General features: G+C 38.7%; 1 protein-coding gene across 5 annotated transcripts in view; it reads left to right on the forward strand.

The window, feature by feature from the left end:
• Nucleotides 1-23,976, forward strand: part of CSMD3 (CUB and Sushi multiple domains 3) — a 1,204,651-nt gene that overhangs the window by 1,028,646 nt on the left and 152,029 nt on the right. For 4 of the 5 annotated variants that reach the window (XM_073330296.1, XM_073330291.1, XM_073330293.1 and 1 more), the window contains 5 exons: nucleotides 766-954; nucleotides 4,541-4,718; nucleotides 13,653-13,798; nucleotides 21,206-21,286; nucleotides 22,275-22,388. In XM_073330296.1, coding sequence (XP_073186397.1) covers nucleotides 766-954; nucleotides 4,541-4,718; nucleotides 13,653-13,798; nucleotides 21,206-21,286; nucleotides 22,275-22,388 — 708 coding nt within the window. The remainder of the gene's footprint in view (nucleotides 1-765; nucleotides 955-4,540; nucleotides 4,719-13,652; nucleotides 13,799-21,205; nucleotides 21,287-22,274; nucleotides 22,389-23,976) is intronic. The other variant, XM_073330295.1, reaches the window with a different exon arrangement.

Here is a 23,976-nt window from a genome sequence, read left to right on the forward strand (position 1 = left end):
AATTGTGAAATAGGTTTATACTCTTTACACTTTCACCAGTAAATCTGTGATGTCGAAGCACAGTGTTGGGACCTTTTATATTTTTAGATTTGCTAGGAAAAAACAGAGTGGAGATGAAGATAAGTAGCCTTAATGTCAGCTGTTCTCTTTCAGCATATGTAATGCATTGGGCTGCAGTTAGTAGTCATCGACAGAACCAGGAGTGGCCTGACTTTGCATAGGTTCATGGGGAGAGGGCATAAGGAGCATATTCTGTCACTCTCTTCTCCTTCTGAACAGGAGCTGGACAAAACTGCAGTTCTTGTGCTTTCCAAAGTGCAAGAATATCTCCCATTAGTGCATAGGTAGGGGCAATACACTCCAAAATATTTAAAGCCATGGTATACTGTTGCTTTTTTGCACATACCAGCAAAAAGGAGAGGTCAGTGAACACCTCAAGGCATGTAGCAGTGACTGCTTCCTGTGTGAATGAATGAGCTCCTGATGGTGTTGCATGGTTACTTCCTACCGCCCTGGCTGGGGTATAGCGCCACCATTCTCCCCTATGCAGATCAGATGGTCTTTGATTATTGCTGTGTCATAAAGTGACTAAATGACTGTAAGGCTTTATATTCTTCTTCCTTTGGTGAAATATGAAAGAAGAGCAAGGAGTTTCCTTTTGTCACCCTAAATGTAAAGCTTCTAATACTAAAGCATTAACATACAGATCAGAACTGATATTACATTTTAGAACTATTTTAAAAAAAATATTATTATTTATTTCAGCTTATCAGTTGCAAAGCTGTCCTGACCCCCGGCCATTCCGTAATGGTTTTGTTATTGGAAATGACTTTACTGTAGGACAAACAATTTCATTTGAGTGTTTTCCTGGGTACACCTTAATTGGAAATTCAGCACTGACTTGTCTACATGGAGTCAGTCGTAATTGGAACCATCCTCTCCCCAGGTGTGAAGGTATGTATTGTGTAAAGATATGCCATCCATATTCCCCTTCCCTTTACTTCATCAAATCAGACCTCTCTTACTGTTTAATAATTTGTTGTCTGTCTACAGGCTGTACTGAAAAGCCTTACTTTACTTATTACTACTGCCACAGACAGCTCCTTAAGATTTCTCTTTCAGCTCAGTTGGTAGAGCCCTGTGTTTTTCTTAGACAGAAAGCAGTCTGAGAGAAGAGCTGGTTGGAATTGGGCTGTTTTGTCAAAACCAAAATATTTCATGGAGATTTATCAGTTTACACAAAATTTTGTTGGAAAAAGTCCATAACTAGGTGGCTAGATTACTGGGATGGGATTTGTAAAACCTAGGGTTAAGTCCCTGCTCTGCTTGATTTGGAATGAAAAACTCTGCTCTGAATAAGGCTAATCAGGGATTTGAACCTGAGTCAGACATACACATGGTTTTGTTATCTTTCTGCAACAGAAAAATAAATAAATTAAGAAACCTTAAAAGTTGTTGCAAAACAGAATTTTCCTCCTCTGGTTAGCTCTGTTTGCAAGTTTATTTTGCCGTGCCACTTAAATTGTTTGGAATTTGAGGATGTAGAGCTAGAAGTATATCCATGTTAGCTTTACTTGTGGGCTCACATATGAAGTGAGCAGCTGCAAAGGATTTTGATTTGAGGGAGCTTTTCCTGCATTTGAGCCCAGAAGGAAATAGAATGGCTATGCTGCTTACAGAAGGTATTTCTGCATCTATTTCTGTGGTGAAAAAAGTTTCCTGAGGAGACCAGGTAAAAGGACACCAGACCGACTGTGTCAGCTAGGTTTCTGTGATGCAGATCAGGTTGGGTGACTAGTTGGCAATAAGATAATGAGGAAAAAAAAAACTTATTGACCACAGATTGTGTTGTTGAAGTCCTGGTGTTTGTCTGTTTTGGTCCCATGTGAGCTAGCTGTTTGCCGAGTGGATGTAGCTGTTTAGTGATCTTCTTTACAGGCAGAGTCTGGCATTTCCTGTAATCGTTAGGAAGGGACGCAGATGGGTGGTCAACCTAATTGGCAGTGGTTATGATCTAATGTACTAGATAACGAGGGAATGGCAAGATGGCTCAACTTGCAGAGGAATTGCATCTGTTCATTTTTTGTGCAAGCATCTGAAGTAATATCTTTATTAAGTAAATGTGTAAATATTTTACTATGTCGTGATTGCTTTTTTAAAGATAATTAGGTATCTTCTACCTGCATTTGTTGTTATTTCAGATTAAAGTTCTCCAAAGCATGAAAATCAAGTTGGTATTTTTTGTTTTGTTTTTCTTGTATGCTTAACTGGAGAGGAGAATATTTTTTTTATTTTTTTTAACAATATTTAATGTAATATATTTGTTTTAACATACTATAAATGTATGTGTTAGGGGGCTTATTCCTTCACCCACTTACTTCCCTGGTCCTTCTCACATGAACAGAGAGCAACAATACCCAAAGTCCTAAGGTGCAAACAATTCAATGTTTATTGGGGTGAACTTCCAGCAAGCATGATTCCAGTTTCCTTCCTTAGTGTCCCCCTTCCTAGCTCTGACACCACAGAGGCTTACCTGTGTCCCTGTTCCCATTTCCCCCTTTAGGTAAACATGATTCCAATTTCCCCACCCCCATTCCCTGTTCCCATTTCCCACCCACACACCCACCCACTTCCTGATTGACTGCAGACTATATAGTAAAACTTGAGTTCTGCTTAGCTATACCTTAACCAATCATTTTAGTGAAATTTAACTAACCAATCCTAACATATTGTAACATGATTATTTAACCAATTATATCCCACCACCTTAATTAGTTTACACCCAGCACAATTAATTATACAGCAGACAGAAACAATCACAGAACCACACAGATATTATACAGACAAACAATAGCAAAGTGGGAACTATAATGACAAAACAATACAGAAGTGAGGATTTCACATCCCAGCTATTGATAAGTGAGTTCTTGCCAGACAGGATGCTATCAAACTAAGTTTCCTTTTACATCTTTTGGCACTTCCCTTTCTCTGGAGGTGATAGGCATTATCAGGACAGGATTGTATTCCTAACAGCCCAATAGCACCTTATTTCAGTGTGACTAGGTTGGAATGTGAGGATGTGACCGTTCGCTTCCCAGCTTATGGCTGCCTCTGCTGCTTAGCCAAAGGCCATAGCCTAAGCACAGGGCCTCAGACTGTCACAGTAAGAGAAGGACCTTACACCGGTAGACAGTGATTTTGATTCTTTCTTTTATACCTCTATAACTGGCCAAGTGATAAGAATACACCTAAATTCTTAGAGTATAGGCCTTTACAGACAGACCTGAATATCTATATCCTAACAATATGACTTATCAAATAATGCCTGCCTCCTTGAGTCAAACAGCCTGAATCAGATCTCAATATACAGATTTTTTTCATCATTTTTGCTTCCATGCCAAAAGAGGAGAAAAAAATAATTCACTGTCATTTCTTTGAGATTCTGATTTTCTAAGATATTTGATTCTGATAAAGCCCTAATAAATTCCAGTTGTTGGTCTTCATCCTAGCATAGTTAAGAAATTGTCCCAAATCATTTGCTTGTCTCTGTGGACACATTAAATATAAAAGCAGCAGAAATGCAATGTGTGGCTTGCTTGGCTGTGGAGAAGATAGACATAGATCTCCGTATAGCCCTGCATGCCAAGTAGAATGCTGAAAGTCTCCATACTGCACCACTAAGGATGATGTGGGCATATACAGGATACACTTTGGATTCTATGCCCTAGTCCCTCAATGTTGTCTATAGAGAAATAGGAAAAATTAGAGAGAAAAAGTATGAGGGGAAAATCATGAGTTCAGCAGTCTGCCTTAGACATTATTATGTAATGCATATATATAACTAAAAACTTTAGAGCCATAAGTGCACTGGATGAAGGATTGAGAGGGCACACTTCTTCAGGAAACTGTAGGAAGAATTCTTGCTTACTTAGCCAGAACCACTCTTGGGAAATGCAAAATTGCTTTCCTTCTTGTTCTGCACTGCATACTTTCTCTCCCTCCACACTCACACCAAGTCAGTTCCATCTATCCATCATCACCCCCAATGCATTTTGTCTAGCTACACCCCGAGGACACTATGCGAGAGCAATTCCTGCACTCCCAATGTAACTGTCCCTGGCCTCTACACAGGGCAACAAAGAAGAAAGTCATTGAACTGTTTTCCTCATCTTGTGCATCCACACGTGGTCAGGTAGAATTTAGCCTATTATCTAAAAATGGATTTGGGAGCCAGTCTTCAAGCCTTCTCTTAGTCAGAACTACCATGTTCTTTTTATTTATTTTTTTTCTGGGAGATTCAACTGAGTAAGGACTTCAGGGTTGGTCCTCTTGCTGTTTGTAAAAGCTCAATAGCTGTTTCGTTTCCCATATACAGCTGACCTACTTTAGTTTTCCATAACACAGTTCAACTATGCACATGTTCAATGTATTCACAAATAAGGATTTCACACCATCTAGAAAGAATGCAAAAGTTATTGAGTGCTCCTGCAGTGAAAATACATGTGTTTGTTGTTGTTTTTTGTGTGTATTTGTTTTTAAGCTCTCTGTGGAGGAAATATAACTGCTATGAATGGCACCATATATTCTCCTGGATACCCTGATGAGTACCCAAACTTTCAGGACTGCTTTTGGCTTGTCCGAGTACCACCTGGTTATGGAATCTACATAAATTTTACTGTTCTTCAAACAGAGCCAATATATGATTTCATAACTGTATGGTAAGTAGGCACAATTATTGATTTATTCTACTATATGTGAGAGTGTAACAAGTCAGAAATTAAAAGTAACATTTTGGTTATGTGTCACAGATTTCTGCTTAATGTCTGATTCTATTTACTGACAATGATGGATTTGAAAGACTAGACCAATGATAAAATGGGCATATTATATTTTCTTTCATGAAGTACCTAAATAGGGATAAAATAAACTTGATGAATGAAGGCAATCCTGTTCCCATTGAAGTCAATGTCCTATACCACTGGCATCAGTGGTATAGGATCAGTAGTTTGATATTTTACTTGTTTGGAGAGTTTAGTCAAGTTATAAAGCAGAACATGTAAAGAGGACTCTCACTGAATATTGACTTCACCCATTAGAGCACAAGGTGAATGAGGTAATATCTTTTTATTGGACCAACTTCTGCTGATGTGAGAGACAAGCTTTCAGACTTAAACAGAGTTCTTCATAAGACCTGGGAAATGTACTCAGAGTGTCACAGGTAAATAAAAGATGGAATAGATTTTTAAGCATAAGAAGTTAACATGTGTGTCCAGGAACCATTCAAGGTGAAGTGACCAGTTAACACCTCTCCAGTCACAGGGGAGAAAGAAGAAAAAAGCTGGGGATGGGCAAGTTAGTGGGTTATAGATTGTTGTAATAAGCCACCAATCCAGTTTCTCTATTCAGTCCATGATTTTTACTATCTAGCAAAGTTATGAATTTAACCTCTCAGGCTCATCTATGGACATTGTTGTGCAGATTTCCTTTGAGAAAGAGGAATGGTAGATCGGCTATAGAGCAATCGCTTTTTGAAAAGTGTTCACCCACAAGTGAAATGATGGTTTAGTTTGTATGAGTTCATTTGAGAGCATAGTGATTGTCCCATTTTTTTTCCAAATAGCTGTGACTGGAGCATTTAATGGTGTGTGGTTGGGAATGTTGATCATCATAGCAGTGGAGATATGTCTGCAGGTTTTGCATCTATTATGGCAGGGACTGGTGCTGCATATTGTTGGTATGTCCTGGTCTATGTGGAGCTTGCTTCTGACTATGAGCTGGCAAGGTTGAGGGATTCTTTGAATATCAAAATAGGGGATTCAGGAAAGATTCCTTTCAGTATGGGTTACAAGTGTGGGTTGAAATTGTTTAATGGTTGTCCATGTGGGTTCCAGTGTGGGGTGGTAGGTGACAACTAGGGGTGTGCAGTCAGAGGGGGGTTCATTTCTTTGTTGAAGCAGGTTCTTTCAGAGGACTTGGGTGGCCCATTCCGAGATGCAGTCTGCTACTTTGTTGGAGTTGGCTTGTTTGGTGAATTAAAGTGTATATCCTGGACTTTCTCCTCAAAGCATATTCTGTGATATCAGAGTGCCTGGCTATAGATAACAGATTTCTTATTGTGTTTGGGGTGATTACTGGATCTGTGAAGATATGTCTGGTGATCCGTGGGTTTCTTGTGTATAGTTGTCTGCAGGGTTCTATTGCTGAAGCTGATTGTGATGTCCGGGAAACTGATGCTGGTGTGGGAGTGTTCTAGAGAAAATTTAATGGAAGGATAATTATTGCTGAAGTTGTGGTGGAAATCTAAGAGAGAGTTTAGGTAGTCTGTCCAGAGGATGAAAATATCATTGATGTATCTCTGGCATATCATTGTTTTTGTTATGCATTTACCCAGAAATTCTTCCTCAAGGTGGCTCATGAAGATGGTGGCATATTGAGCCATCTATTTACCCATGGCTTTTCCCAAGGTTTGTTGTTGAATGTAAAATGAGTATGGATGATGATGAAATAGATGAGATTGGCAGTGTATTTGGGGTGGATCTCAGAGTGTTGTCCATTGTCTTGTAGATATTTGAGACAGGCACTGATGCTGTCATTGTGAAGGATGTTGGTGTACATCCCATGTCATGAGAATAAAAATATTCTCCTAAATTTATGCGAGCAATCTCTTGATCAAGAAAAGGATATTGAGTGCACAGTGCTGACAAAGATCAAAGAGGTAACTCTGTTTAATAAAAGTGTAATAACTGGCAAGTTCAACTATGCACATATGAACTGTTCCAATTTCATATCAGGAAAAGATTTAGAGAAGCAATTTCTTAGCATTTTACATGGTTGCTTTGTGGAATCATCAGTTCTAGAGCATATAAAAAAGAGACTATATTCTTGATATAGTTGTAAGTAAAATATAGGAGTTGGACAGACAAGTTGGGTGAGGTAATATCTTTTATTGGTCTAGCTTTAGTTATTGAGAGAAACAAGTTTTGAACTACACAGAACTCTTCTTTGAGTCTGGGAAAGATACTAAGAATGTCACAGCTAAAGACAAAATTGAACAAATAGTTTAGCATATGTAGTTAGTACATAGGGACTACTCAAGTACCTTTTCCATACCTGTTGAAGAGCTCTGTGTAGTTTGAAAGCTTGACTGACTCACCAAAAAAGTTGGTCTAAAAAAGATACTACCTTACCCACCTTGTCTCTCTAATATCCTGGGACCGACACAGCTCCAAAAACACTGCACACAACATAGGATTTGGGTCAACAGGTCAACTATAGCTGAGCCTCTTAGTTAAAACAGAACTGAACCTAGGGTGCGCTCAGTGAGACAGATACTCAAAGACACTTGCCACAGAGTGCTGTAGGAGGAAACATAAATAATCATGTGGGCACAGGCATCATTGTATGCTTTAGACACTTCTGTGGTGATTGATTGGTCTAAAGCTTGCTTACGTGTATTTCAATTAAAATGCTCTGCAGCGTGAGATACTTAAATTATGGATTCTATAGAACAGTTAACGGGATTATCTGGACTAATTCATTACTATATCTCCATCCATTGTTCGTTTGCCAGTTCTGTTACACCAAGATATATATCTTGGATAAATGGAAATGGAAATTTGGCGGAAATTTTAATCATAGCCATGCATATACAATAATCTCCCATATACCTGTCCATTACTATTCCTGTTCATTCTCATGTGAGGTCCTAATCATTTCCCATCTTGACGACTGCAAACTCTTTCTTCCTTGTAGCCCAGACTTTCATCTTGCTGCTTCCTTCATTCTTTCCAACATGCCACCAAAAACATTGTCTCCCCTGCCTGCTGCTCTTAGCATGTTCTGGTGCTCTTGGAATTCCTTTACTTTCTCCCAGTCACCTTCTGCATCAAATTTATGGTGCTTGTCCCGGGCTTCACAGCCCTCAATAACTTTAATTCTGCTTGTCTTTACTTTCTTGTCTCCTCTCGCTCATCCCTCACACTTTTAACTCTGCCCAAACTGCATAATTACCAACCTCATCTAGTCTTCCTCTCACTGTCCCCTACATGCCTCCTGCAATGTGACCTCATGTACCTGCAGTTTCTTCCATGACCTAGTTCACCCTGCCTCCTCCTCATTGTCTCTCCTTAAATTTATTTCCAAACAGCCTCCCAAGGCCCTCAAAAGCAATAATAAAAGTAAACCTCAGTGCTCATTACATTGTTATGATTATACTCCTCATTGCTTTCCTTTCACTCCATTTTTATGTTGTCTTGAAATTGTTAAGTCTTTAGGGCAGGGACCATGTAACTAAACTATCTAGCATACTGTATTTGTTGTTATATAAATAAATAATTACACTAAAGTGATGTAATTAAAAAAATCTGACATTGTGAAGAATGTGCTGCTTGGAGCTGGTCAGAAAAACTGAGTGAACCGTTTTCTTTTGGAAAATTCAGTTTTTATCAAAATTTAAATTCTTCAAAAAATTATGTAAGTTTTACTAAAAAATTGTTCTGAGAAAAATGGAAGGCAAAAAATCCAACAATGTTGAAATGTCTTGTTTTGACATTTTCAGAACAAAATGTTTTGTGGTGAATTTTGAATTTTTTGTATTTTATTCTGATATGGAATGAAGCCAGAATTTGAAATTTCAAAATTCTCCACAATATGGAATTTCTGTCTTGCACACAGCTCTAGTGCCAGTTGATATGAATCTTGACATGAATTAACTACTGAGCCAGGTAGCTCATCAAGGACTGGGGAGGTAATGGTTTCAATTTGTCACTAGCCTATGTAGAGTTTTAAAAGTATCAAATATAGTATCAAATCAAGTATAAAATAATGTTATTGATAAATCCAAGATAAAGAAATAGTCATATCATGAAAAGACTGAGTTCAATAGCTTGGAGGGGTGAAGGCATGGTAATAGAACTAGAATATGAAATAGAGTTAAAATATGATATAGTCTGCTGAGGTCAGTTATGGGAGATTCATCACTAAAGATATTCAAAGTCAGGCTGAACAAAGCACAAATGAATAGTCATTAGGAACTATCTTGCACATTTCAGAGGGTGGACTGGATGTCCTGCCAGGTTTTTCCCATTTCTAATCTTTATTATTCAACTCAACCAATAAATTTCAGGTTTCTACTAGCCTGCCTATTTCCAGATGAATTGCTTGGCTAGTCATGAAACAAAGATGCACAAAACAAAGATCCATAATTTCAACAATGCAGAAAGAACAAGACATTTTGAAATAAATAGTTACATGATGCAGACCATGAACTGCTCTAAAGTAGCTATTATTTAAACATTGGAACAGAGAACAATAATTTCTATTAAGCACCCCTTTTTGTTTAAGAATCTTGAAGGAAATATTATAAGAAAAACGTGAAATTGTGCATATGCCATAATTAATTATGTATCTTTATCTTTAAACACTTTCTTTTCAGTGAGAACTTTTGTTACCCAACATTAAAACTGCAGCAAAAACAAGAAAATTCATTAAAAACTAGGAAGCTGTTTACATTAATGATTAAATGAGCCAATTTAAATGCCCTATATTTTTATGCCCATACTTAGGTTTAGGTAGAAATGATAACTTTGACATCTAATTCTGCCCACAAATTCAATTGTTAGATGTTGAAATGCTGTCATCTGAAGCTCCTTTAAAAAACTGGCCCTCAGAATAATAAATGTCAGTAACATTTACATGTATAGTAGTTCAGATACAGTTTTAGGGTGAAATTCTGATCCCATTTATGTCAATAGGAGTTTTGCCTTTGACTGCATTGAGGCTAGGATTTCACCTTAAGTTTTTATATACACTAAATGTGGTACATTATTCAATTCATCCAGAAATGCCTGAATCAGGCCAAACTAACTTGTTTTCCTTCTTTAATTAGGTAATTGGTTTGGTGGATTGGGGGAATGCCGGGGACAAAATATACCTGTTCTTTAGGAAGGCTTTTGACATAGTTCCACATGTCATTCTCATAAGTAAGCTGGAGAAATTCAGGATCAGCAGAACTAACATTAAAAAAAAAGAGTAACTATTAATGGAATGATGTCTGACTGGAAGGAGGTCTCTAATGGGGTTCCACAGGCATCTGTTTTGGGTCCGGTTTTATTTAACATCTTTATTAATGACCTGGATGTGGGAATAGAGAGCATACTGATCAAATTTGTAGATGACTCAAAGCTAGAAGGTTTTACAAACACTTTGGAAGATAGCTAAAATCAAAAAGGCTGACAAAGGAGGTGCTGTCGTCATCATGAATAGGTCGGAATATGAAAAAGAGGCTGCTAGGCAGCTTTCCAACACCACTTTCTACAAGCCATTAGCCTCTGATCCCACTGAGGGTTACCAAAAGAAACTACAGCATTTGCTCAAGAAACTCCCTGAAAAAGCACAAGAACAAATCCGCACAGACACACCCCTGGAATCCCGACCAGGGGTAATCTATCTGCTACCCAGGATCCATAAACCTGGAAATCCTGGGCGCCCCATCATCTCAGGCATTGGGATCCTGACAGCAGGATTGTCTGGCTATGTAGACTCCCGCCTCAGGCCCTACGCTACCAGCACTCCCAGCTATCTTCGAGACACCACTGACTTCCTGAGGAAACTACAATCCATCGGTGATCTTCCTGAAAACACCATCCTAGCCACGATGGATGTAGAAGCCCTCTACACCAACATTCCACTCAGAGATGGACTACAAGCCATCAGGAACAGTATCCCCGATAATGTCACGGCAAACCTGGTGGCTGAACTTTGTGACTTTGTCCTGACCCATAACTATTTCACATTTGGAGACAATGTAAACCTTCAAATCAGCGGCACTGCTATGGGTACCCGCATGGCCCCACAGTATGCCAACATTTTTATGGCTGACTTAGAACAACGCTTCCTCAGCTCTCGTCCCCTAATTCCCCTACTCTACTCGCGCTACATTGATGACATCTTCATCATCTGGACCCATGGAAAAGAAGCTCGTGAGGAATTCCACCATGATTTCAACAATTTCCATCCCACCATCAACCTCAGCCTGGACCAGTCCACACAGGAGATCCACTTCCTGGACACTACGGTGCTAATAAGCGATGGTCACATAAACAGCACCCTATACCAGAAACCTACTAACCACTATGCTTACCTACATGCCTCCAGCTTTCATCCACACCACACGATCCATTGTCTACAGCCAAGCTCTATGATACAACCGCATTTGCTCCAACCCCTCAGACAGAGACAAACACCTACAAGATCTCTATAAAGCATTCTTACCACTACAGTACCCACCTGGTGAAGTGAAGAAACAGATTGACAGAGCCAGAAGAGTAACCAGAAGTTACCTACTACAGGACAGGCCCAATAAAAGAAAATAACAGAACACCACTAGCCATCACCTTCATCCCCCAACTAAAACCTCTCCAATGCATCATCAAGGATATACAACCTATCCTGAAGGACGACCCATCACTCTCACAGTTCTTGGGAGACAGGCTTACAGATGGCCCCCCAACCTGAAGCAAATACTCACCAGCAACCACACAACAAAAACACTCACCCAGGAACCTATCCTTGCAATAAAGCCCATTGCCAACTGTGTCCACATATCTATTCAGGGGACACCATCATGGGGCCTAATCACATCAGCTATGCTCTCAGAGGCTCGTTCACCTGTGCATCTACCAATGTGATATATGCCATCATGTGCCAGCAGTGCCCCTCTGCCATGTACATTGGCCAAACTGGACAGTCTCTACGCAAAAGAATAAATGGACACAAATCAGATGTCAAGAATTATAACATTCAAAAACCAGTCGGAGAACACTTCTCTTTGGTCACTCGATTACAGACCTTAAAGTGGCAATTCTTTAGCAAAAAATCTTCAAAAACAGACTCCAAGGACAGACTGTTGAATTGGAATTAATTTGCAAACTGGATACAATTAACTTAGGCTTGAATAAAGACTGGGAGTGGATGTGTCATTACACAAAGTAAAACTATTTCCCCTTGTTTATTTCCCCTCCTACTGTTCTTGTAAAGTGCTGGGAATGGCCCACCTTGATTATCACTACAAAAGGTTCCCTCCCCGCCCCACCCCCGCTCTCCTTCTGGTAATAGCTCACCTTTCCCGATCACTCTTGTTACAGTCTGTACGGTAACACCCATTGTTTCATGTTCTCTGTGTATATAAAATCTCCCGACTATATTTTCCACTGTATGCATCCGATGAAGTGAGCTGTAGCTCACGAAAGCTTATGCTCTCATAAAATATTTAGTCTCTAAGGTGCCACAAGTACGCCTTATCTTTTTACTAAAATTCAAAGAGATGTTGTGAAATTGGAGAATTGGACTATAAACAACAAAATGAAATTCAGTAAAGACAAATGTAAAGTGCTTCGCTTTGGGGAAAAATATCAAATGCATAAATACAGAATCAGGGAGATAACTGGCTTCTCAGCAGCATGGCTGAGAAGGATCTGGAAGTTGAGGTGGATCACAAACTCAACATGAGTCAAGATGCTGTTGCAAAAAAGGTAAATAGAATTTTGGGTTATATTAACAAAGTCAAGGGAGATGAAAGTACCACTCTACTCCATGCTAATTAGGCTTCAGCTGATGTACTGCATCCAATTTTGGTCACCAATGCATAGAAAGGATGTAGAGAAACTGGAAAGGATCCAGAGGTGAGCAGCAAAGATGATCAAAGGGATGAGATGCAAGTCATATGAGCAAAGGCTGAAGGATGTTTAGTATGTTTAGTTTGGAAAGAGGAGACTAAGGGCGACAGGATAGCAGGCTTTTAATACTGGAAAGGCTGCCATAAAAAAGATGGAGAAAAGTTCTATCTTGCCACAGAGGGCAGGGGAAGAGGCAATGGCTTCAAACTATAGCATGGCAGGTTTAGATTAAATCTCAGGAAAAACTTCCTAACGGTAAGAACAGTCAGACAATGGAACAGACTGCCTAGAGAAGTTGTGGAAGCTCCTTCACTGGACGTTTTCAAAAGGAGACTGGATAGCCATCTGTCTTGGATGGTTTGGATACATCTAGCAGAGGATTAGGCTCAATGGCCCTTGTGGTCCCTTCTAACCCTATAGTTCTATGAGTCTATGAATCAACAGAAAATGTGTGGTTCCTCTTCTGTAATACTGCTAGAAATTGATGGGAGGCAACAACAGTATGGCCTATGAATCTAATGTCCATATTTGTCATTTTGGCTATATAAAAGTGAGAGTGTTTCAAGCAAAAAAGTACCACCCAAACCCAGGGAGAAAATAGAGCATTTATTCCAATAGGTAGTAAGTGGAGAAACTTATATTCAGAAATTCTGAAGCACCCTAAAGCATCTTCTGTCATGGGCATTTTCCACCTTACCATTCAAGTTACACATTTCCTCCTCAAAGGAGCATTCAGAGCATTAATATTCCTGTTTTATTTTAAATGCAAGGAATAATCTAAACCTTTACAATATATATTTTTTTTTAGAAAATTTAAATATATGCCCATTTTGGGACAGGCAAAAAATACTGTATTACACCTAGAAAAAATTACCCACCAGCAAAAATACCACATAATCCTTCAGCATTGCATTTACCTAAAATTAATGGTGAAACCTACCCTTAATATTATTTTTCTTTTGATTTTTTTTTTTTTAGGGATGGGCCAGACCAAAGTTCTCCTCAGATTGGCCAGTTTAGTGGCAACACTGCCTTGGAGTCTGTCTACAGTACTTCAAACCAGATTCTCATCAAGTTCCACAGTGACTTCACAACAAGTGGTTTCTTTGTGCTAAGTTATCATGGTAAGTTCAATACATTTAGCTATTTTTATTGATGATTATATAGTTGAAGCTTAAGGGAAAATATTTTAACTTACTATTACTAAAATAAATGTTAAGTCCTTTGGAACAATTACCGGTAGTTTATTTTTTGTTAATTACTGAATGTTTACCACTATTAATAGACAAGCAAAAAGAACCAGTGAACTTTCCAAAAACTAACATCCAGTTCAGGTTAGACATACGTATCTCTTTATGGCTTACATTGCTTTAAAAGGTGGAGTCCAGAATTCAAGTTTTGTTTTAAATTGTGTGTGATCAGTGCAGTTACACCGGTGCTGCCAGTGATAACAAACTACATTCAATTTCATGGGTTTATCCATCCTGTTGATGTGAGAAGAATCAATGGAAACCTGGACCCGCATTGACCTAGAGGGCGCCAAATCCTTTGCATGTATATATTTTTTTAAATTTTGAAACATAAGGGAATATGTTTTCATAGCAGTATGTCTGAATTTTTATGGAATTTACAAAAATTTACTTCTCCACCAAGAATGTGCCTCTTGGGAGTGCACATCTTGGTACCAGGAATCTCTAAGACCTTCTAGAAATCAGGAAAGGATGAGGGCGGTTCCTATACCCTCATACAGACCCTAAGTCTTGTGTCTGGTTTCTAAGGGACATTAATTTCCTATCATGATAAACAACCGATCTCAGAATTACTGCTTGCTAGAAGTTGCAGTGCACTTCTATTTCTTTTTCCTTCTCAGAGTTTCTGTTTCGAAGATCAATTTTACTTATAATAAATTAATCTGTATTAATACTGGTATTGTAGTTAGGAGCCAGATTCTTTCACCCAGATCCAAGCTAACTTCACCTAGAAGCATGGATCTTGGCACCCTGTTAAATGAGTGATAAATGCTCACATGAGTTGAAATAGATTCTTTTGTAATTGAGAAAGCCACCTCCCTGAATCACAGGTACACTAAAATGGAGATCATCTGGTCTTTGCATGACAAAGAGTTACACAGCCAGACACTCTCCACCTGTCTCCATCTCTGGCAAGCTCTGTTATAGGTACTGAGAATTACATCATATCTGTGGACTGTGGTATTTTAGAAGTGGCATTTTCAGATTATTATGGGCTATGATACTAAAAACCAGTACACTGAATTGGTTCCACTGTTGAATGGGTGTAGTGGGCAGAGTACTTATGTTTCATTTGTTCGTTAAGATATGGGCTTCTGAAATTGGGACCGTCTTTGTGTTGTATAGCTTCCATTGTCTGACCCAGGAAAAAAACATTTCAGTACTCCAGCTGTGAAATAACTAAGGCATGGACCATTATCTCCAGGACTTCCCCTCTGAGGAGCAGGCACAGTTTTCTTACCAGTTTGAGGTGGTAAAAGTCCTGATGTTCAGGCACAATGTGGCTACCAGACTGCAACTCTGACAGTGAATATTCAGATACCCTCATCAGAAGAGCAGTCATGGATTCTGCAAGGCCTTCTGAATATGTCCTTTGGCCGACCAAAATCACTTCCATCTGACTTTGGTTGAATTTGAATCATATATTATTATTTATGCAAGTGCTTTTTTCTTCTAGACGCAGAGGTAGCTGTATGACAAATGGTTGTCTGCCTCTGATAAGAATGATATGTGTCACTGTGTATCATAAGCATATTGCGGGCATATGGCTAGTAGCTTTTCAGATGTTTCCTAGCAGCATAATATAGGTGCTGAGCAAGTTGGGTCATGCCACCCATCATTGGCATGAAGCAACCAAAGCTACACAAATAAATTTGGCAACTCCTCTATGTCCTGAGGCTCATGATTTTGAGGTCATTTTTTTATTCCTCTTATTCTCTCCCTAAATGAATGCTGTCTCTAAATCCTGCAGGTTTTATACTCTACATCTTATCTAGCATGCAATATTTCCAAAATCTGATGTTAGTTCTCTTTTCCCTTTTATAGAGCCCTTGCCCAACCCCTAGTCACTCTGACTTTGACTACTGCAGCCTCCTCATCTTTGGCCTCCATGCCTTTATTAATTCCATCCAGGATGTCTTAGCAAATGTTCATCTATTTTGTCTGATGCTCTGATGATCTTCTGATTCTCTTCAAATCCTTTCACTGGCTCCACCTCACCTTCCTCTTTAAATTTAAGTTTCTTGTGCCCAAGTTGGAAGACCTGGTGCAAGTTAACTCAAACCTGCCTCTCCACTCTCATTGCCTTCCACCTATTTCTCTACCCTATCTGCCAATAAATAAAGTTTCCTTTACCAGTGTAATATATAAATAAAATTATTTGTGAAAGGGAGGGGAACTGTTTAAATTGCATGAGCCCATGTCTAGTAGTAAAGTGACTTTTAGGGGGTTTCTCTTGCTGCCCTCTGTTTATTTCTCTTACTGTGCATCTAGAGCATACCTCTCAACTGACAGGGCCTAAATGTGGGCTGCAGTGTTTGATGAAGACCAAGATTGAGGGACACAAAATATTTGTCATATAACAAACTTAAAACTGGGACTAATCTCTTCAGGATAATTACCTCTTTCTGTATTTTCAGGTTCATGATTCTTTTTATCTGCTGTAAGTAATGTGCAACAATAGAAGTGTAGGGATACCAAATTGGTGTGGAATATAGGTAGTTTTGGGACTAATATTAGTGCTGTCTCTAATGAGAGACGTTTGAGAGGTATGACCTAGATTCATTGTTAAAGGCATTTGATCACACTGGACCCAAACCTGTTTTTATTAAAGGACCAAATTATGGCTAAGTGAGCACAGTGGTGCAAGGGCATAAGAGCAATGTGGCATGTTACACTCCTGGTCCAGCTACCTGTACCACAGCATGGGAGGTGAAGCAAGCTTCAGGGAGCTTTTGGAGCCTCCCTTTGCACAGCTAGACAAGAGGGAGCAGAATGGTTGGGAACTGGCTGGAACCGGCTGGAACCTTACCTCTGCTCTCAATGTTTAAAGAGGATAGCTGCACTGTCATACTCTATTAAGAGCAGGCGCAATATCAATATCTTCATAATATTTGTTGTTATTTACATGTCTACTGTTATATTCTTAGCAATATGGATTATATTACTATCCAAAGACCCCGACCCAACAGAGGTTCTGTTCTGCTAGCTGCTATACAAACACATGGTACAAAATATTCCAGGCCAGATCCCCATCTGGTGTAAACTGCAGTGACACCAGTGACTTCAATGGAATCAACCCTATTTATATCAGCTGAGAATCTAACCCGTAGGTTTTTAGTCTATGTGAATTCAAGAATTTCCAAATCCTAATATTTCCGGAGAGTAACATTTTCAAAAGAAGTTATGTGAAATAAGAACATAAGAATGGCCATACTGGGTCAGACCAAAGGTCCATTCAGCCCAGTATCCTGTCTACTGACAGTCGTCAATGCCAGGTGCCCCAGAGGGAGTGAACCTAACAGGTATTGATCAAGTGATCTCTCTCCTGCCATCCATATCCACCCTCTGACAAACAGAGGCTAGGGACACCATTCCTTACCCATCCTGTCTAATAGCCATTAATGGACTTAACCTCCATGAATTTATCCAGTTCTCTTTTAAACCCAGTTATAGTCCTAGCCTTCACAACCTCCTCAGGCAAGGAGTTCCACAGGTTGACTGTGTGCTGTGTAAAGAAGAACTTCCTTTTATTTGTTTTAAACCTGCTGCCCATTAATTTCATTTGGTAGCCCCTAATTCTTATATTATGGGAACAAGTAAATAACTTCCTTATTCACTTTCTGCACACCACTCATGATTGTATATACCTCTATCATATCCCCCCTTAGTCTCCTCTTTTCCAAGCTGAAAAGTCCTAGCCTCTTTAAACTCTTAATTACTTTCCATTCATCCACATTAAATTTCATTTGCCATTTTGTTGCCCAATCACTTAGTTTTGTGAGATCTTTTTGAAGTTCTTCATAGTCTGCTTTGGTCTTAACTATCTTGAGCAGTTTAGTATCATCTGCAAACTTTGCCAACTCAATGTTTATCCCTTTCTGCAGATCATTTATGAATAAGTTGAATAGGATTGGTCCTAGGACTGACCCTTGGGGAACACCACTAGTAACCCCTCTCCATTCTGAAAATTTACCATTGATTCCTACCCTTTGCTCCCTGTCTTTTAACCAGTTCTCAATCCATGAAAGGATCTTCCCTCTTATCCCATGACAACTTAATTTACATAACAGCCTTTGGTGAGGGACCTTGTCAAAGGCTTTCTGGACTTCTAAGTACACTATGTCCACTGGATCCCCCTTGTCCACATGTTTGTTGACCCCCTCAAAGAACTCTAACAGATTAGTAAGACATGATCTCCCTTTACGGAAACTATATTGACTTTTGTCCAACAATTTATGTTCTTCTATGTGTCTGACAATCTTATTCTTTATTATTGTTTCAACTAATTTGCCCAGTACTGACGTTAGACTTACCGGTCTGTAATTGCCAGGATCACCTTTAGAGCCCTTCTTAAATATTGGTGTTACATTAGTTATCTTCCAGTCATTAGGTACAGTAGCTGATTTAAAGGACAGGTTACAAACAATAGTTCCACAATTTCATATTTGAGTTCTTTCAGAACTCTTGGGTGAATGTCATCTGGTCCCAGTGACTTGTTACTGTTAAGTTTCTCAATTAATTCCAAAACCTCCTCTAGTGACGCTTCAATCTGTGACAATTTCTCAGATTTGTCACCTACAAAAGACGGCTCAGGTTTGGGAATGTCCCTAACATCCTCAGCCATGAAGATTGAAACAAAGAATTCATTTAGTTTCTCTATGATGACTTTACCGTCTTTAAGTACTCCTTTTGTATCTCGATCATCCACGGGCCCCACTGGTTGTTTAGCAGGCTTCCTGCATCTGATGTACTTAAAAAACATTTGTTATTACCTTTGGGTTTTTGGTTAGCTGTTCTTCAAACTCCTTTTTGGCTTTTCTGATTACATTATTACATTTAATTTGGCAGTGTTTATGCTCCATTCTATTTACCTCAGTAGGATAATAGCCTTTGTCTCACTGAGTTTCACTGAGGAGACTCAGGCTCCTCAGTGCATAAGGCCTGGTCTACACTTAAAAATTTAGATCAATCTAGTTATGTTGTTCAGGGCTGTAAAAAAATTCACATCCTGAGCGCTACAGTTAGGTGGACTACCCCCAAGTGTGGACCTAACTTCCTGCTAGGTTGACAGAAGAATTGTGTTGAACTAGTTACCACCTCTCAGAGAGAGGGATTACTACACTGATGGAAACACCCCTTCTGTCATTGTAGAAACATCTACACAAGGGAGCTACAGCAGCACAGCTGCAGCATCTTAGCTGTGCTGCTGTAGTGTAGATATGACCTAAGGCATATTTGAAAATAGGAATTATGCTCCTAAGCCACTTAATTTCTTTTGAAAGTTTTACTCCTGGTAAAGTACAGCCAGAAACTACTGTTAGCCTGATGTGGGATGGAAGCCCAAACTGAACTGATCCATCCAATAGCAATGCAATAATTGTATTTCATTGTATATAGATGTTCTTATGCTACCCTTAATATAGTGGTATCTGAGTGCCTTCCAGTAGTGCTTTAAACTATGTGTCAAAAATCTGTCAAATATTATTAATGCATTCTCTCTCTCTCTCTCATCCTCTTCCAGGGGACAATTGTGTGCGTAGTGTAGGGTTTTGTTTTAAATGTACATGTTGCTGTGCATTTGGTAGAGAAGGCAAGATCAAAGGAGCGTTTTGCACTTGGAGCAGAAGGTGGTGAGGTTTGTGATGGTCCTTAATTCCTGTGGGAGTTCATTCTACAATCTGGAACTGGCACCTAAGGAAGCCCTGTCATATGCACCAATGAGATCCTTTACCCTTTTGGTAGAATGTTCCATTGTACCTGAGGAGCAAAGTTATTAAGCCTGATCTTCATCCAGAATCTTTAAGGGATCTTTTAGATATTGCTTGGGTCAGTACGTTGAGGATAAAGATCAAGATCTTGAACTTGAATCAATATCCTATGGGAAGCCACTGTAGAGAGTGGAGAACAGGCCATATGTGCTTGTAGTAGCCAATGTTAATGAGGAGATGAACTGCAGCATTCTCTACTAGTCAGAGTTTCCTAAGGGCTGATGACTTCATGCCCAGGTATATTGTATTGGTGTACTCCAGACAGGAGATCATAAAGCCATGTATAACTGTGGCTAGGTCACCGTCTGCCAGGATGGGACAATGTCTCCTAACTAACTAGAAGGAATTGACTGATTGAGTTGACAGTTGTGGTTGTTCACCTTCAGCAAGGAGACTGCACCGTTGTTGAAAATTCTTCATCATGCTTTCTTCTGCCCACCAGCATCACCTCTGTCTTGCTCTGGTTCAGCTTCAACTAGCTCCTTTTCATCCATGAGCTAATCTTGTCCAAGCACCGGGCCATCTTGATGGTAATGATGTGGTTGTGCATGGTGAAGGATAGGCAGAGCTGTGTGTCATCTGCTTATTTCTTGCACATGAGCCCATGTCATCTGATCAGTTCGCATAGAGGCTACATATTGATATTGACCAGACAGAGAACTGATCCTTGTGGTCAATAAGGTAAAAAATAGCTGCCAAGCATTACTCTAAATCCACATAATGGATACAATCCTGGCTCTTTGAACTCAGTGGCAAAACTCCCACTGATGTCAATGCAGCCAAGATTTCACCTAGTGTTCTTAAGTGCTTTTATATTTGCTAATACTGACATACCTAAGAAAAATCCAGGTCATGGGTTACTGCTGTGCTGCCTGAGATGTGGCAGGGATCTAGGAGAATGATCTAAAATGGTTTAAGTCCTTCCTGGAAGGATGCATCCAAAGAGTAATGATGGGAAAATGCATGTCTGCCATTGATACCCCCTACCCCACCCCTCCTTTTACTTGTAGATTCCCCCAAGGATCAGTTCTCTCTGTGGTCATATTCAGTATCTATCTATATGAATTCATTTTCTGGGATGTTTCACACCTGAAGAGGTTGTTTCATAATGATTATTCTACCTTTGAATGGAATAATGTTTTACTCTTGAATGGGCCTTCATTTAAGATGGTCTCAAGACAGAAAGTGTTTGGAGGTAAAAACACATTTTGCTAAGCATACTGTGAACTAAACATTTGTGCTTTGCAGACAAGATTAGTTCCTTGCAGATAATTCACAAGTACCTATGATCTTTCCAGAATATGTCTGAGGAGGATTTTGCCATTAAAACTAATCTGAAATCCTTAATGTGGGAAATCCTTTCTTCATCTTTGAATTCTTAACATTCAAAACTCCATGTATATTTTTCTGTTAGATTCCATTGAACCTTTCAGTGCAAAGCTATAAATGTTGTTTATTGTTATCCTGTGACGATGAGCAACATATTAATCACAATACCTTCTGTGTTTTATAGCCTATCAGCTTCGAGTGTGTCAACCTCCACCAACTATACCAAATGCTGAAATTTTGACTGAGGATGATGAATTTGAAATAGGTAATGTCTGTAAAAGTATGAGCACTAACCTATTTCAGGAGAGATCACAAATAAATTTACATTTTTAAAGAAAAATATTTTAAAAGCTTTTCTTCCTTCTTGTACTTGCTGAATCCTAGTTAAGTCTCACAGGCAGTACTGTTGAAGGACACAGAACTGTTTCCCAAATACCTTTTTTCTAAAATGTACTTATTTGCAAAGTTCTAATAAAGTCATAAAGTCTCAAAATAAATTTTAATTATAAGCATTTTTTAAGAATAGTTTAATTTAAAGGGTTGCAAGCCACTTTTAAGAAAAATAACTGTGTTTATTATGTACAGAATATTGTGTGTGTATATATATATCTAAATGACTGCAACTTTTAAAAATAGAGTTAATATTAATATTGTTTCCCAAATCTTTGGGGTTTTGGAGCTGGTGTTTTTAAAAAAAATTAATTGAAAGAGGTGCTTGAACTAAATTTCCATGAGCTAGGGAAAATAAACAGAATGGAGGAAACAGGATGGTCCAACTGAATATAGTTTTGGGGCTGCCAAGGTTTGTTTTGTTTTTAGTAGTTGTTTAATATATGTATGTATGTTTGTGAACCAACAGATACATAAGTTTCTGTTTTGAATAATTTTGCCTAAATAATTTGTCATTTTGCCTGACTAATTAGTACCATTATCCTTTTAGTTAATACCATGACAGCTACATGATAAATTATAGATATTTAAAAGTCTACAAATGTGTGGGTTGCTCAGAAAGGTAACAAAAATCAAAGAAATAATCATGCTAATACCATGATTGGAAACAATGATAAATGTGGTACAGTGTGCAGCAGAATGATTATCACAACATTTCCTCTGCCTAATCAAAGTTTTTCATGCCAGTGGTCATATAGCACATTATATAGGGCAGCAAGTGTACTTCATTAATCAATACTGTTTTCAAAACTGAAAATCCCTGTTAATTGCCGTTTAAACATTCTCTTCTTTTTATCATATAGGGGACATAATAAGATACCAGTGTCATCCAGGCTTTACATTGGTTGGTAATGAAATTCTAACATGTAGGTTGGGAGAAAGACTTCAGATGGATGGAGTGCCACCTTCTTGTCAAGGTTTTCTATTCTTATTATTTATTACTTTTATAATGTACCAGCTGAATGGTGTTTGCAGAACTAAGCTTTGCTTTTAATTGACTTATGGAGTCATACTTAAAATCTTTCCAATCCTCCCTCTGTATTGCCAGTGTTCCCAGGATGGTTAATACCTTAGAGAGTGCTGAAATGAGATTATTATTAATGATTTATGGTATTTAATGAGTTTTTAGTACTACTATTATGCAGGTCAAACTTTCAGTTACATTGTGTGAGGGTACATTGCTTATTTCACAATTCATGCTCTAAAGTGGAAGGGGGCAGTCTAAATCAAATAAATACAAATGAACTTATTTCTCATATATTATTTTATCTCAATATTATTAAAGAATGTAATAATATCAAAAATTATTAAGGAAATGAATATGTTAATGTAGATAAATCATATAAAATAGCACAATGGGAATGAATAACACCATAAAATGTCATCGCTTTAAGTGAAACAGTCATGGAAGGAGTTTGTTTTTAATTTGATTTTGTTTTACAACATGTTGGAGTGTATTTGGTTTTGCTCTTTTGGTGCAGTGCGTAAATATTATGGAGAGTCACATCATCACTCCATTGTTAAATTAAATCTAGATTATAAACCTGACAACCATTAACTTATTCTAAATTAAGCCAATCTTTCTTACCTTTGACATACATGACATTATACTAAGGTAGAATATTTTGGTGACATTTGAAAGTAATTTGAGATGGCTTTTGTGGGATTTAAAAGGTTATGCAAATGACCTTGCACCTTATGTATAGTTTCTCTAGGGTTTTGGTTTTTTTTCTTGTCAGTCAGGGGTGTTTGAATGGGAAGGAGTTTGCTCATCAAATATCAGTAAGTTGAAACCCCACTGTAACTATTCTGGATAGAAGACTGGTGTCTTTGAGTAGTTTTGAATGAATACTAATTTAGGTCAGATTTTGGCTGGCCCCTATGAGCTATTTGGGAGAATAAGTGTCCAGAAACCATGAAGATTGGAATGATATGAGAAGATGAATAGAAAAGAATAGGTAAATCCCAAAGAGCCTTCCCTCTACACTCGCATGGCTTACAAAAGGACAAGACACAGCAGAAGTGCTTGCACTTGGAGAAAACTCCCATTGACTTAAATTGACCATGAGTGAACCATCCTAGAGAATACTTCATTCCATGCACATGACTTCTCTGAAAGAAACATAATTCCTTATCAAGTTCCATAAAATGGTTCAAAAATCCTACATATGTTTTTCTAGTACATTCCATAGGACTTTTTGAAAAGGAGTGGAGTACTGGCCTCTACAACATCTTAAACGTAGACCTTCTTCTCAGAATGCATGAAGTGGGGATGTACCCCAGTATGGTTCTTCTGCCCTCTGCGTCCTTGTGCAATCTCAACAAGGGGTTTATGTGGGGCCCTGCAGTAGGGTGATTTCCAGGGCAGATTTACACCTTATGCGCCCCTAGGCACAGCATCTTCAACGCCCCCCCGTCTATAGCTGACCTTCATATTTTCCATAAAAATGAAACTTTTAACCCACTTTTAAATTTTAGGCACCTCTAGGATGCCGGCGCCCCTAG

This window comes from Lepidochelys kempii, chromosome 2 (genome assembly GCF_965140265.1).
Source record: "Lepidochelys kempii isolate rLepKem1 chromosome 2, rLepKem1.hap2, whole genome shotgun sequence".
In the NCBI taxonomy this organism is placed as follows: Eukaryota; Metazoa; Chordata; order Testudines; family Cheloniidae; genus Lepidochelys; species Lepidochelys kempii.